The sequence below is a fragment of the Pseudomyrmex gracilis genome, unplaced genomic scaffold (genome assembly GCF_002006095.1).
Source record: "Pseudomyrmex gracilis isolate BER0280 unplaced genomic scaffold, ASM200609v1 scaffold_27, whole genome shotgun sequence".
Classification (NCBI taxonomy): Eukaryota; Metazoa; Arthropoda; class Insecta; order Hymenoptera; family Formicidae; genus Pseudomyrmex; species Pseudomyrmex gracilis.
This window is the reverse complement of record NW_018020611.1, coordinates 468,924-484,908: the sequence shown is the minus strand read 5'-3', so window position 1 is coordinate 484,908 and position 15,985 is coordinate 468,924. Positions and strand designations below refer to the sequence as shown.

The window sequence follows — 15,985 nt, the reverse complement described above, 5'->3', positions numbered from 1 at the left end:
GCATCTTTAGAAATGTGCGGACGATATGAAAGACGTTGATATAAAATTAAAATATTAAATAATAAGAAAAAAAAACATTAAGTATACATCATCTTCATTCGTATAATAATAAAGAATTACAAGTGAACATCTTTCATAGTATGCATGCGTGTCAGTTACGTGTCAATAAATCAACACAAGTGTATATTTTCAGAATATAATTATCAGCGTTAGTGGAATGGTACGTTATATTAGTGTCCAGACACAACAATAGCATAAACTTAAAAAATTATTTGCTTATTCATATAATTCAATGTGAAAAAAAAAGATCGAATTACTTATTCATGAATCTGACGTCAACATATGATCTGTGAAACAAAACAAAGACAGAAAAATTGATATTATACTTAGATGTGCACGTGTACTGCTCGGACTAACAGAATATGTTAATTTTTTATTTGCTGAACAGTGCGTCACAACGTATAAAACTGAATAACTTATATTTGGTAAACCGCAAGTACAGTTGCGGTGCATCAATAACTTCTGAAAGAGAAGTGAACTTGTTTTCTTCTTTTCTGCGTGTAAAATGAATATCTCGGAATAAATATTAGTACGTTAAACAATACGCTTGTCGAAGATCACGTTCGCAATTAGATTTTTTTTTTAATTGCGAGAGTAATTATCGGATATATTTGTTCTGTCTATATGTGTATTATATATTTACGTGTCTTGTGAGTTCTACATATTCTTCTTTTTAAAAAAGGGAGTAGTCACAAAATAAAAAAAAGAAAAGTGTGATTCATTTTTAAACAAATTTATAGAGAAATCGCGAAGTCGGAATTGAGTCATGTTTGATTAAAAACTTGAAGTGTGGGTTTGGTCAGACAGTATTAATAACGTTTTTGTTTGAAAAGTGTCATAATGTTCGTTTCTTTCGAGTCTATCGTAAATACTGTTTTTTCATAACAACGTAAATAATTATCATATTAGTTTTTGTACATACATGTTGTCATCGTGCGTTAGTCAGCGCGAAATGACAAAACACGCATTTTGCGCGCGATTTACGTGATACGGAAAACGTCACATGTAGCTCCTGGAACGCGGGTAATATACGATCTTAAAACGTCAGAGGTCGCGCTTCCGCGGGACTTGGGCGTCTAGCGTGTGGTGCCGGAAAATGTACTCAGACAGGCTGTCGAACGGTAAGGCACTGAATTCACGCCACATAATTTCCGGCTGTGAAGGTGGTTTCTGTCAGCTAGAAAGCAAAATGGCAATGTGACATCCGCGGCAATTCGCTACAGCTGTATCGTCGCACGTATGTACAGCATGTAAAGTCAATGAGGAAGAATATATAAAGTCGATAGAAGACAGCTAGTTTTTGTTCAAGTCTGATGAAGCACTGCACCGTAGCAAACCTAAATTTTAAGATGATGATTAGTTTCAAGTAGAAGTTGTAAAACTTAACAAGAAAGCTAAAAATGCGCGAGTTCAAGGATACCGTAAGATGCAGTCTCAATTATATCGATGTAAATACAAGAAATTGTACGCAGTTTCTATTTTAAAGTGAATACAATATTCAACGAAGAGAGAGAGAGAGAGAGAGAGAGAGAGAGAGAGCAAAAAAAAGGGAGCGGTAATTGCGGATTTTTTTCTCTTCGCGTCTATAACTCACAAATGTTTATTTACTGGTAACAAAAGGATGATCGCCAAGGTTATAGCCAAGATGTTTTTCCAAGAACATTTTATACAAGACGTGTAAAATCGCATTTTATTTTTGTACATGTCAACCACATTTGTTTCAATAAATTTGTTTAAATATATTTCTCTCGACATTGTTCTTAAGCAGTGATATCACGTTCTGGAGAATATCGCGGTCGTTTATTTAGCTCATGCGAGTAGTTGGAAGAGAGGAAGAGAGAGAGAGAGAGAGAGAGAGAGAGAGAGAGAAATCGTTGAATCTTAAAATATACAAATTTCCATAATTTATTCTCTAAAATACATGCAAGTCAATGCATTTGCAAACGTGCAAATTCTAATTCTTTCGCATTTACCTCACGCTTGTGTTTGCGCGCGCAAAGCTGTCAAGTTAACGATTTCTATTTGCCACTGCGTGCATGGTCCGCTGATCCGTAAAAAGAAACTCAAATACCATTAAAACTAGCATTGAAAATGCATAGAATAAACAGAAATGAAAATGCAGCTGACTCGTTCGGTCGCACGGATTTGTCTTTTGCATAGTGTTTTATAATTTAACCACATGCTTTTTGAATTTAGTGATTTGTGTATATAGATATATATTTCAGTATTCATAATATTAATAAAATATTAAATAGAATACAATAAAATTCTTTTGAGTAAAAAGTTTCTTTAAATTAAATAAAACATTAATATTATACTTTGGGAGATCGACATTTCATAATTTTTGCAAGTCGTATATATTATGCAAATCAGTACGCATGTTATTTAAAACCGGTGAATTTTGACCTTTAAACTTTTATAAAACACTCACAATTCCTTACAGAATTACGTATGATTGTATAGACGCTTACGTAATAAAACACATACGTAACACATAAGTAAATAAAACTAAACAATTTTTCTTTCAAAAGAAATTTATTTACTGCATCGCAACCTAGAAGAGCTGTTCACACAGTTTGATGTTATCACGATGCTAAATGGTCGAAAGAGCAGAGGTCGAAATTCGAGTTTTTTCGGGATAGATTTTTACTGGAGATCAGTTTGTGGAATTGCAAAACTCCGCGTACACAAATGTGCGTTTAATTTCATATCAACTATTTTTGACATTTTCCGTTGAAAAAATAAACACGTACGAATGATGAATCTATTTGCGCGTATCGAGATACACGCGTGTGTGACTACACGTGTGCTATTTTATATTTACCGATATAAACATCGATATAAAAGATATAATTATATATATGTATGTATTAAATAGAAAGATAAAAATTGAAAATATAATGTGTAACAAAAATGAATAGAATTTTAGAGCAGACTGCAAATCAAGCGTTCGTTTTTGAAGGCTTTTTCAAAAAAAAGTTCGTTTATTTATTCTCGTCTTACTTTCTCTTTCTTTCTTGTCTTCTTTTTTCGAGTTCTTCGTGTGCGTTTTGCGCTCGAGACATGTTTCTTGCTACGTGTTCGAGCTCGTATACAATTTTCAGCTCCAATATTTTTCGGATAAAATACGCATGCCGGTGGCGTCGGCATTTCCTGACGTTATCCAGGAACAAATGGACTTTTAAATTACAGCCGCGGGCCCCACCTGTAGTCGGCCGTTGCAATGGTCGCCGATAACGGATGCAGCGGCGCGCTCGTGCCGGCCCGCGACAAATTCGTGCCATTATATCTTCGTGTTTACTTCGACGCGCACGCCCGCGCGTGCCTCACGCTTTGTTCTCGCTGTAATTACGCCGCCACCGCGCTTAATTCACGTCGGAAAGCTATAGCGGCACATCCCCTTCGGACACGTTTTACGAAGTATTACCACAAAACAATCGATATCTGTTTGAGTTTTTCGGAGCTCGGTTCTCTTTGACACGCGACTGTGTCTCATTTAAATTTTATTAATTATCACAAATTCACGTTCGCGCGCTTCTCGTTCAAGAAAGACGCTCTCTCGCCAATTATAAAACTCTCTCCGCGGGGACCGGGGAAACAACGAGGGCGACTACACTTTGGAGTTTCCGAAGAAGTTTCGTCGCTTCGAAAGAGCTCTGCGACAAATTCCCGTCCCGCGGCCGCGTTTTCGTATTTACTTCGCGCACCGCTTTGTCCCCGCGTAATTACGTTCCGCGGCAGCTTAACGCCCGACAATTACTCGACAGTCGTCGTTAATTTCCCTCGAAATAAAAGACGACGACCACTGTGTGGCAATGACGCCGCCGCGCCGTGAAGCGCAATGCCGGGTGGCAGCCGAGCGACGATACCAATCTTACGATTTCCGCCGAGCACAAAGACGATCCCTTCTCGCTGCGCTGGTTCTTTGGAGCGAAAAAGGGTGGTTTTGTCTCTGTGTCGTGGCCTGGTTGACACGACCAACCAGCTCCACGACTCTCCTATCCCCGTGGCACAGCTGATTATTTTCCGAGCGCCCGAGTCGCGCTTGAAGTTAGCGAGCGTCGTTGGAATTACCTGCTTTTATCGCGGGACAGTTCATCCGCTCTTAAGCCAAATCTAATCTATCCTGTGCAGCACGGAACGTCGAACTTGTGTATCTGGATTGCAACTTGGCAAAATTGCTACAGAGTGACACCGCAAGCGCTTCCGTTCCCCGTTCTTTGTGGCGAAACAGTCGTTCGTTCATTCGTTTTGCGACAGTCGTTAGCGCTCGTTTGCCGCGTACGCCGCAAAAGTTGTTAGCCGAAGAATGGAAATCGATGATGAGGAATTTCGCTACAAGACCGAACGAAGAAAGGCAACTCTGAAGTTGGAATGTTTCATTAAATTAGGATGCTTTTAAACGGCGATGTGTTCTTCGGTCGCGCGAGCGAAATCTATTCTCTTATTTACTTTCAAATGACCGAGGTCATTTATTTTTAAGTGGCTTGCTTAAAATCTCATTTGACTCTGCGGAATTCAAAATAACTTTGACTCGCTGAAAAAACATTGTACGCTCTGCCTCTGAATATCCTTCGTGTAACATTTGTACATAAGCTCTCCCAAAATTTAAAGACCACCTGCGATGACTTATTTAATTATGCAGCACTCGGGTGAAGACTAATTGGTTAATTTACAGAGCGTACGGCTCCTTCCTTTCCTGACCTTATTGTTCTCCGTTTCCGGTGGCGAGTCCCATCCCTCGCTCTCTCCGAATATGGCCGGACGACCCATCGCGTATGCGAGCGTCGGAGACGACGACGTCAAATTTTAACAGGCACGTTTTGCACGCCGGCAGCTCGTAGGACGCGCGGCGTATATGCGCGCCATGAACGGTTATACATATGGTGTGTCGGGGAAAGAAGGAGGCACGAACGTGCTATGAGAGCAGTTTCACGTAGACGAAGAGCAGTCATAGCGAGCGTCCCCGGTAGTAACCCACCTTTATGACCGACGTTCACGGAAAGTGCGTTTCCCTTTTCCGCCACGTGCACTGTTCACGCACTCGCAGTAAAAACGAGGAGATTGCCTCGAAGCCCCGCAGATTAAGGGCTGTCATCTTTATCATCGTAATCTTAACGACATACTCACGTGATGAACAGCCGACGATACGCACGCTGACGATACGTATGCTTATTAATAATCAGCTAGATTGTTCAATAGTGATTTTGACAAAGTTACATTGAAATTCTCCTGAATAAATATAAAAAAATATGATATAAAGTTTTTAATTCTTAAATTACTTTTCGCACAATTGTAAAGTAAAAAATTTAACTTTTTTATCGATCAAGAACGGCTACTTCTCGCACAATGGAAACCGACGACGACTGAACTCACATCATTTCGACTGTGCTAGTTTTCGATAACAATAATTAATTTGATTCCGTTACGATGCTGTAAAATACTTTTGTGTCTGATTTTTATCTTTTTCACAAAACTTTTCCGCTAACCGCGAAATTGCTACTTATTGGCACTAATGAACTGAAACTCGTGTTTGTGTTCGAGTAAATAATTTAATGCGACACGAGAATTACCCGTGAAACATCGGGCTCGGGATAGAAACTGTAGCAGACCGCGCGAAAGTGTGACGTCTCATTCCGCAGTCGGTTTACGACGCGGCTGTCTCCGGAAATAAAACGTACGAGAATGGCACCTGGTTTTCGAGAAATCGCCGCCGTCGTCTTCTCTCGCCGGAGTCTTTCCTCCGAATCCGCGGGAAATCACGACGGGGTTATTCCGACGACCGTAAAACGACCGGCCAGGGAGAACGAGCGTCGCGCGAATTCCGGAGGAATCGTCTTGCAGACTGCGCGAAAGACATGCGAAACACGTAATCGTGAATATATATATGTGTATATGTATATCTATATATATATACACATATACACTGCGACAGTACCATGCGAATCGCATGCAAGACACGACTCACGAAATAAGTTTCTATGAATAGCGTGTACTGGCATGTTGTGAGATCAAGTTGTCTGTTTTTGCTTTGCAAGCTGAAAATTAAAATCAAGTCTCGTTTTCCGTCAACTAAATAGCCGATTAGATATTCAAGATATGTACATACATTTGTGCACGCTGTAAAAACGTAATTGACCACGCAGGATGTAGAATTCGATATGTAAAATATATGTATGCAATTTAAATTAATTCTGCCACGAAAGGTTCTACAAACAGTCTTAAGAACGCAAATAATCAGTAATAGAAGATTGCTGACGTAGCAGATACTAACACACGCAGTGTGTAAAAAGTTCATCTTAATGGCTTATATAATACTTATGATAATTATCGAATTATTATTTATTCATTATAATAATAACGTAATTGGAACTGACTTCAATATGATTAGTTTATCACAGCTTAGCAATTTTCGACGAATAAACGTTGACGTTATGTGATGTGTCATTATGAGCTTATTACTTACGTTATTCTTTATACTAGTGAGTAAAAAGCAAGGAATAGTAATGAGAGTACACACAGCGTAAGGCACCAATAAGAATCACAAATTGTCAAGATAAAATTTCTTCAATTCATGAAGAGTTTAGGCTCTTAAGTTTCAAACTGACAACGCGAAATTTAAACGGTCATGAAAGCCTTTACGCTGAATGTTTGTTGCGAAATAAATAAATAAATATATTTATATATATGTTTCTTTTTGTGTAATTTTTACACGTGAGTTTGAATTAAAATTTCAATTCCTAAATTCATATAGAATGCTATTTTGCATCACGTATATGAGAAATCTCCGTTTATCCCCTATCTAATTTAATATTTTTAAATAAAATTTTCGATCGAGACAATTTTGAAAGACATTGATCATCAGCGTCTCGATCGAATGTACGTTCTTTGCCGTACAAAGGGCAAGTTGTAAAAGATTTGCAATGTTCGCCACTATACTCGCCCGGAGCTATACGCGCGCAATGCTATGTAAATAATTGGAGCTCTCTCTCTCGTCTCCATCGAGGTCGCCCGCTAAACCGGACGTCGACCTTAACACAGTTTTATACGTCATTATGCTAATTAAGCAATAACATTTATCGTTGTTTACAAGACAGCAATTGCCTCACGTGACCTAATGTTTGTGCCACAATGTAATTGTTTAATACACATATATTTATTGGTCAAATAAAAATTATATATAAAATTTTGCTTAATTGAGCACATAACAAATAAAATAAATTTAACTAAACATGTAAATAATAAATATATTACACGAAAATATCCAATATATGAGATATGCTAAGATTACATTGTTTATTATTACCGCGCGCAATAATCGATTACATAACACATGTTTGTTTAAAAGTTGACTTTAAACTGCAGTGCTGATTATTTTGTTTGCAATGTGTCTAAAATGAATTCCATACCACATGTAAAGCGGTCATCACGTCAACGAACTTTGTCGAAATCTCTTCTATGTATATAATGACGACCGGTTCGTAGAGAATTTATGTGAATATATATATCTTTGTTAAAAATCTATGTAAAAATATGTCGAAGAATTTTTACGTGTGAATTCAGTTTTATATTTTTAGTTACAAAATATACCTTATATTTTGTTAACTTTTGATAACATACGATGGCTCTCTTTGAGCTATCTGGTCCTTTTCGTTATCGGAATTAATTTGCACCTGCAACTTTGGACTACGGTCATCAGGAGTCTTTTAATTATCTTGCGGAATCGGTCACGTGTCCACCCCCTTGTCGTCGTGTTTGCATTGCTCGCCGATTGGCTCGCTGTTAGCGATCGCAGTTTTGCCGCGTTCAGTGCGCGCCGCTCGTTCAGTTGTGTTGTCGAACGTCATCGTGTTTTGCCGCGCATCATTTTTTATTACCGGTTCCCCATCGGCGTGCGAAACGCGCGATACGTGCGTACACACGTTCACCAGGCGCATCGCGTCCGTGATTGCCGTCGTCAGTCAGATCACGGACGCACACGAAAGCACTCGCGACGTTCCCAGTCGCTCTCTCGCAGTCGTCGCACACTGTAGCATGAGGAAATGTCGAGGAACGCTGGAAAAGGTAGATTTGTCGCGCGATTTTGCGGCGGACTAGATTGCAACGCGTGCTCGAATATTTAACGTCACTCCGCACGCTCCAAATTGCAGAGGAAACCGGTTCGCCATGTTCTCACTTTGTATTTCCATCTTTGTTACAAATGTCTGCGCTCTCCGATCGCGGAACAACCAGGATAATCTACGACTTTGTGTGTATGTGTGTGTGTGTGTGTGTGTAATATATTGTGGAACAAGTTTCTTATGTTATAAAATTGACAGACAGTTGGTACACTTTTTCTATTTTGTGCGGTTTTGCGGAGTTCGTTATTTAAGTACCTGTAAGAAACGTTAAGTAATATGTGAAATAACGAGAAAGTTGTTATGCACTCGGAAAGTTTTCATCTTCCTGGCCATTTCTGCTGCCATTTTCTTTTGTTGATTGTAAACCACAAACATCTTTTGATATTGAAAGAATAATCTTTTTTTGGTTTAGATAAGATAGTGTTTTTATTTATTAGGCGTTCTGAGAAAGTTTGCTCAAGCGCAACGTAAACGCAAAACATACAAATCAAAATAAAAACTGACAGATATAATAGAAAAAAAACAGAAAAGTGAGTATAAATGAAAAATACAAATTAAAAAAAAAGTACAAGAAAAAAATAAATAAAAATGTAAACATAAGATAAAAAATAGTGACAAAAAACTAAGAAAACATAATAATATAATTAAACATTAGTCTCCAAAAAATTCAAACAATCTTTTTCGAAAAATATAATAAAGCTTTTAAAGAGAAAGAAAAAGAGAGATGTTAGAATTATAACTTTGTTAAGCAAACTGATGAAAAATAGATTGCGCGCGTATGTCAAGACGATTCTTATATAAACTGCACACACGCGAAAGTACTTGCATATTTTCCTCTTACGATAGCTATTAATTATTTAACAGCTAATAGATTGCATTACGGAATGGAAAGCGGCCGGTGCCTTTGGGTGAAACGCTCCTTTAAAGTGGACGCATGCGCTTGACGCAACGTGAGACGCGGGAATTCGGCTCACGTTGCCATTTACGAGTAACTACGGTAATAGAAAGTGTTTCTTCAGCGCGACTGCGCTTTATGAATAGCGTGAAGGCTCTAATACATCGGCTCTCAAGGACTTAACGATGAAATATATGAATAATAGATAGTTAGATATAATTGTTATTATCTCGAAATATCAGAAGATTACGTCTCGCAATACTAATTTGCATATCTATCAGTCGCGTTCGTTCTTGTGAAAACCGTCTTGTGAAAAATCTTATATACTCAAAAGGTCACTAAACACGTACGCATAGTACGTCATTAAAAGAGCTACGAAAAAAGGATAGTTGTTAAAGCAATTGTTTTCACTCAAACCGAGCGAATGATAACAGTAAAAATATAGTTCGCAGTTCAACATGGTGATACTGTGAACTAGTTCCAACGACAAATTATAACGCTTTTATCACAGCATAGTAAATTATCATACAAAAACTTGTTATCAGGTTTTTACAAATTCTCTCTCGTAAGAGAATTTCTTTAGAACGTCTTATTTTTTTAGAAAAAGATGTTTAAAAAATACATTTTTTTAACGACAAGAACATATTTTTTTCAATATACATTTAGAACTTATTAGCATGAATAAACGTTAAAAATTTAATTTATTTTTATTTATTTATTTTTTGTTTTGGTTTTCTCTCTCTTTCTTATAGTAGTTAAAATTTACTTCACAGGTAGATTTTGATCGAGAGTGGCTGGATGTTATATAAATAAGCGATACGTAAACATATTTTTTTTTTTTTTGAATACTTCTCTGCAACGTATTCATAAATTAAACGAGTTAAAAAAGCTCGGTGATGAAGTCTCTGACTATACGTGTTCTCGATTAAATCTAACAAATTGTCCTTCGTGGATGTCTCAAGGCGTTTGAGTCACGTTACGTATTATTACTTCTTTGCCCATGCAAACATGTAGTTACATCGGTGCGATATCAAATGCCGCGCGTTCACGTAATAAACCTGTGAGCTAAGTGTGCGTCTGGTTCTGAAACAAGGAAGTCGCGCATTGACTGAAAGCAGAACCGGAAGGGTATAAAACCGGATTGTAACTGTCGAAGCAATGTAGTTTGCATCAGATTTCGTGGGAAACGCGACTCGCAAAATATACGCGTTGGTTCCTTCCAAAAAAAAAAAAACAAAAACAAAAAAAAAATATTGAAGTCAACGGTAACTATATAATATCCGACGGTGCATGTCGTAAAGTTGAAGCTAATCTTGGAATTTACGTACGTATCTATAGCGTGCACGTGGTTATCTTTTGGGAGCGGTCCGTATACTTTATTCTTTGTCGCGTGAGATTCATAATGGATTAGCATTAAAAATATGTAAATAATATTTTTAAATGAGATCCTTTGACGGCCTCAGAAAATGCATGATCAGATAAATGTTTATTCGCGACGTCGTTCACGTAAGTTTATTAGCATGAATCAACGTTCAAAATCCATTTTATAAGTTTTTGTTTGAACGATTAGATGTTATATAAATGCACAATACACTCAGCATATCTTAATTGCTGATCTTTAAAAACTTTTATTATATTTATATATGTTTGTTGTTGCATATAAATATATATGCGCAAATAACGTAGATGTATGTATAAATGATACTGAATAATAGAATAAATACGAGATATTCAAAACATCTTATTTTTGCAATTATTTACGTACACTTTGTTACAATATTTATTACAATATTTCAAATTTTTATTGATAGTAAAAATGAATGTTGCGTAGAATTGTTTATTAATAGTCTGACTTTAATGGCAACGATAAATTATTTATAATATTTAACAAAACCCAGATGTGTTGCACAAATATATTATTTATAAAAACTACAAAAAACCAGATTAGAAATTATTTAATAACATAACTGAATGTAAAAACAGAATTTACTAATGTATTAAACTATGATTTATTATTATTCAATTTCAAAACATTATTTTGTGCAACTTGTGTGATAGAGAAATCACACTAATGTCGTTTAATTACATTAAATTACATTTTTAATTTTATTAACTATTACTTTCGCAAAGTTTGTATGTAAATTAATGGAGGACGTAAGAACACAGGATTATTTTTACTGAAAAATATTCAATAAACGAACGCTTGAATTTTAATTGCAGATTTTCCGGTAAGTCCGGAGACTGAGCAGCTGTTAAGTGGTCACGTGTGCGGCGAGTCGTCAAACACGCACGCAGGACTTCTGTCCGAAATCTCGGGGATTTCGACGTTACAGAACAGGTTCGGCGGATTGAGTCGCAATGCGCAGTCCGGGGAAATCGGCGGCAATCAAGTCGCGGTATTTCCAGTCACTGTAAACAACAACGAAAGCAACGACGATCCGCCACCTTACTCCGCGATCCCGCCGCCCTACAGCGCGATTGCGCCACCTGATTACATCAGCTGTCAGCCCTATGGACTTTTTTCATTCGGAAACCGGTATTCCGCGGAGTCGCCGTCCTACAGAGTGGAAATACCACTGACTTCGTTTCAAACTTCTCTAACTGCGGGTTTCCATCCCGAAGTGACTGACGGCCAGCAACACACATCATATCCATCCACAACTTTAACGCCTTATCGTTTCTTCAAATTCAACGGAAATTCTTCAGTGTCGAGAGAAATATCGTTTACAGATAACGGAATAGTCGAGAAAGTCGACGACAAAAAAACACGAAGTAAGTATCGCGTGTAAAAATTTTGCACATTTTTTCTTTTCGTCATGCATTTTTCAAAGCACAAAATCTGCCATTAAACGGAGAGATTTATTTGCCAATTCCAATGTCATTGCTTCGCACGCATGCGTGAATAGCAAACACGGTATTGTTAGTATCTGTTAGTCTTATTGCATTTAAAGATCAGTTACATTGCATTTGAATGTCAATGTAGAATTATAAATCTCACACGTCAAAGTTGTATAAAACGTAGAATGCTCGGATAAATAAGATTTTTTTAATTTAAAAAAAGCCTATCAGCAAGTTTCTGAAAAATAACAGAAAGAATAGTTTAAATATTGTGTTATTTTGTCTACGGAATTATAACTAACAATAAGATTATAAGTCAATCATCGTTCGAGTTTTATCTCTTGACCTTCACTCGATCGTAACACTCATATATAGTAATAACATCGTTACCCCCGCCTCCCCGTAAAGCAAGGTCGAGTTCAAAACTGCTTGGCAGATAATCATTCACTAAACGGAGGTGTGATAATGGATGACGCAAAAGATTTTTAAAATAAATATATCTTGACAGGATATGGCACTATTCTTGTGGCAGCGGCGGTCATTATCTTCCTCATGCTCTTATCTTTGATGGTTCGTTTTATTATGGAAAAAAGCTGGTGGCGAAGATAGCTCGTCGACGGAAATCACTTTGAGAAGAGTGTTGATCGATAAATTAGTAATTTATAAAGGATCGTTAAGTATATATGTATACATGTAATGAATCTGCGATTATTAGTATTGAGCGCGGGATGATTTTTATTTTGAGATCTAATTAAATTAATTTTTAAAGTAGATACTTATTGAAAAAAAATCTCGAGCAAAGTAAATACTTATTAAAAAAAAAAAAAAAAAAAAACAATCTTTGAAACAAACATGACAGTGATGAACGATGTAGTATTTTATGTTTTAATATTTATATGTGAAAATCATAATTATTGATCTTTCTAGATAAATTTCATCTATTATTGTCGAGTGTATGTATAGCTCGCGTAAAAGATGCCATTAATGTATTTAGTACTATTTTTGTGTATCGAAAAGTCATCTAAATGTCAAGGTTTTATAAACAAACAACGCACGACTTCTACGTATAATGCGTGATTTAATATCAAAGACGGCATGTAGCAAAGGTTATCACGTTTGATTCAGCATTACGCAAAATATAAAGAGATAACTTTTTGGTTTTTCTTAACATAACAAAACTGCTTTGTTAAAACAGAGAAAATATGTAAAATAATTGAATAATTAAAAATTGTATATAATAATTAAACCATAGAAAGACGTTTTTCCAGACATGTATTCTTACTTAAACATTGTGATTGTCATGCTTATTGTCAAACAATTAAAATTGCATTTTTTTAAATAAAGTATTTTCCACAACAAAATATATAAAACTAATAATGAATATATATATATATATATATATATATATATATAAAATAAATAAATATATATGTATATACATACATAAAGAGAGAAAGAAGAAAATCTTAAAATTCGACGAATTTTAAGACGAATAAATTTTGAGAATGTAAGCATGTGAGTGTGTTTGTGTGTGAGTACAAAATATAATATATGCACATGTAATCCTAAGCTAATATCAAATATTTTTTTATGTTATTTTGTATATAATGATTTTATTAAATATCACAAATTGTCCATGATTTTTAACTAATTTCCAATGTTAATTATGTTTTAATGGACACCATGTTGTATTTTATTATCAGAGAATACGCGTTAATTAAAGTAATACGGTCTTCCATTGGCGTTAGCCAGCGAACACTATTATAATTCTAATTATGCTTAACAGTTTTGTCAAATCGTTGTTATTTTGATAACATCAGTTTCAACCTGACATTCGAAATGGCTCTCTCGTATCCCTCAGACCAATTTTCAAGCAATGCGCCACGAGGGAAATTAAGTGACAAAATAATTCACTAATGAAACACTCGATGTTTTTGTATTTATAGAGAAAATTACTTATGTTTGTATCTGTAAATTATTTAAATTATTTATACTTAGAAAATAAAAGAAAATATAATGTGTACATAAATTAAAAGAAAAAAGTACTTTTACAAAATAAGAAAAAGTTGATATTTGCAAAGCTTCTTGCAAAATTTTGTTGTAATGATATTATAAATTGGATGTTATTGTAACATTTTTTTTACACATAACATGGTACTAAAAATAAAGAAATATTTAATGCAAAAAACCTTGACGCACGACTAAACTTAGAATTTAGAAATCTCCCTAACTGATTGAAAATGATACCGGCAACGTTGTGCAAAGTTCATAATTATTTGCCAAGTCTATTATCCATTTAACGTAGAAACTTTGACGCTTATTGGCCCGATGGGACACCGATGACGATGCAACAGAAGGAGTAGACAACGTCGCGGTCGCGAGAGAAGAAGAGGTGTATGTACATAAGTAAGCGATAAAAAAAGAAAGAGTAAGGTAAATAGAGGCGCTCATCGTGTACTGATTAAAAATACAGACTTGTTTCTCTTGAGAGTATGTGATCAGAAAAGTCTGGGATGTCCTGGGAGAACGTAAAAGTTCGCAGTCGAAGGGTAAATTCTCCGAGGACGAGGGTGGGTAAAGCTGCTAAAGCCACAAGTAGACTCCGTGCGCACAGTAGGTGTTTCAGCGTAACTAGTAAGTACTGGGCGAATTTTTAACATGCTTGACTTGTAAAACGGCAAGGGGTGCAGCCATGTTTACGTGAAATTGTGGGACGTACGTTTTGCCAAAACCTTCATTAATTTGAACATTTGCAATGCAAATCGAGGTTCTTCTTCTGGCCAGCACTTAAATATGCAAACTACCCACCTTGCACGCAGCCTCGCGCACATCAAGACGAAAAATTGCACGCGCATACGCGATTTTTGCAGGCGCTTTGAAGTGCGGGTTTTCTGTTGAAAATATACATGGCAATAAAAAATAAAAAAATAAAAAAAATGGATCTTATAAAACAAAAAAGACCAGGTCGATTTTCCTCGGCCAGTGGTTCGCGTAAGAACCGAGGAGGATCAAAGATGATAGAAGCTTAATGCAGGAGGAAAAGCCTCGAGGACGAAAAGGAACACAGGCTATAAAGCCAGACAAGTTAGCAAGAGCAGAGCGCGGTGAGAGTGAAGGGCCCGGGGAGGGTTGATAAAAAATACAAAAATTCTCTCTCTTGAAAGGGTTGAAGGGGATGGGCGGGCGGGTTCGTGCTAGGAAAACGACGCCAGAACACTCGAGACTTGGGGAGGCCCGCGAACGAGGGTAAGGTGTTTGTCAACGGTTGCCGGTAGTTAATTACTTTACATGAAAGGAACTTCCAGCCGTTTCGCCACTCGAGGTAGCTTCGGTGCCCGCGTGCCATCAAACCTCTCTCCCTGTTCCTCCGTCTCTCTTCGTCATTATACTCCTTCGTGGACTGAGTGTCACCTTCTGCATCTCTCCTTCCTCCTCCGTGTCTTCTTATCACCTGTAAGAGTTTACGAGTATCTAATCCCGCAGACTCGGGGCAGACTCTCGTACTTATTCTGCAAACGAGATCTCTCTCGCGGCGACCTCGATAAAAGAAGGTGAGAAACGCACACGAAAATCTCGGGAAAAGTAGCGCGTTTGATGTGAATTGGTATCGGAACAATCAAAGTATCGCTGAGCTTCAACGCGCGTTTGGAACTTGTTTTAATTTGATAGCTTTGAGAATTCGTCACGAGAATATTATGCGCGAGCTCTTGTTGAGGAGAGTTGTTTTAATTAATATCTCTCTCGAGACGATTTTTCAAATAAATACATTTTTCTAAGATATGCGTGTTTGAAAGGTGTGTTGTAAAAAATATTTAAAGAAATAGAAAACAAACACGTGTAGAAAGAAATACGCTTTATGTTTTCTCTTTTTCTTCAATAAAATACAACGAAATATATACAGTTTGGACTCTTAAGTCGACAACCTTTGACAAAAAAAAAACAAAAAAGAAAACAAAAAGACAAAACACAAGATAAAAGGATGAAAACCCGGAAGATCCTCGTCTAAGCACCGCTGTGATTGCACGCGCGCGCAGCACAGCTCACCTCATAAACTATTACTTGTATTTCCTCC

General features: G+C 36.7%; 1 protein-coding gene across 1 annotated transcript; it reads left to right on the top strand.

The window, feature by feature from the left end:
* The first annotated feature begins 7,879 nt into the window (after positions 1-7,879).
* Positions 7,880-13,159, top strand: LOC109852314. Its single transcript, XM_020423354.1, has 3 exons — positions 7,880-8,124; positions 11,296-11,847; positions 12,422-13,159. Exons 1-3 carry the CDS (start codon positions 8,103-8,105, stop codon positions 12,520-12,522), a joined length of 675 nt encoding a protein of 224 aa, XP_020278943.1. The 5' UTR covers positions 7,880-8,102; the 3' UTR covers positions 12,523-13,159.
* The last annotated feature ends 2,826 nt before the right edge of the window (positions 13,160-15,985 follow it).

Excerpts from the sequence above, each read along its gene's own strand:
- LOC109852314 (XM_020423354.1), top strand. The coding sequence starts at position 8,103 with ATGTCGAGGAACGCTGGAAAAG. Across the intron at positions 8,125-11,295 it reads GTCGAGGAACGCTGGAAAAG|ATTTTCCGGTAAGTCCGGAG; the intron begins GTAGATTTGTCG and ends TTTTAATTGCAG. Across the intron at positions 11,848-12,421 it reads CGACGACAAAAAAACACGAA|GATATGGCACTATTCTTGTG; the intron begins GTAAGTATCGCG and ends ATATCTTGACAG.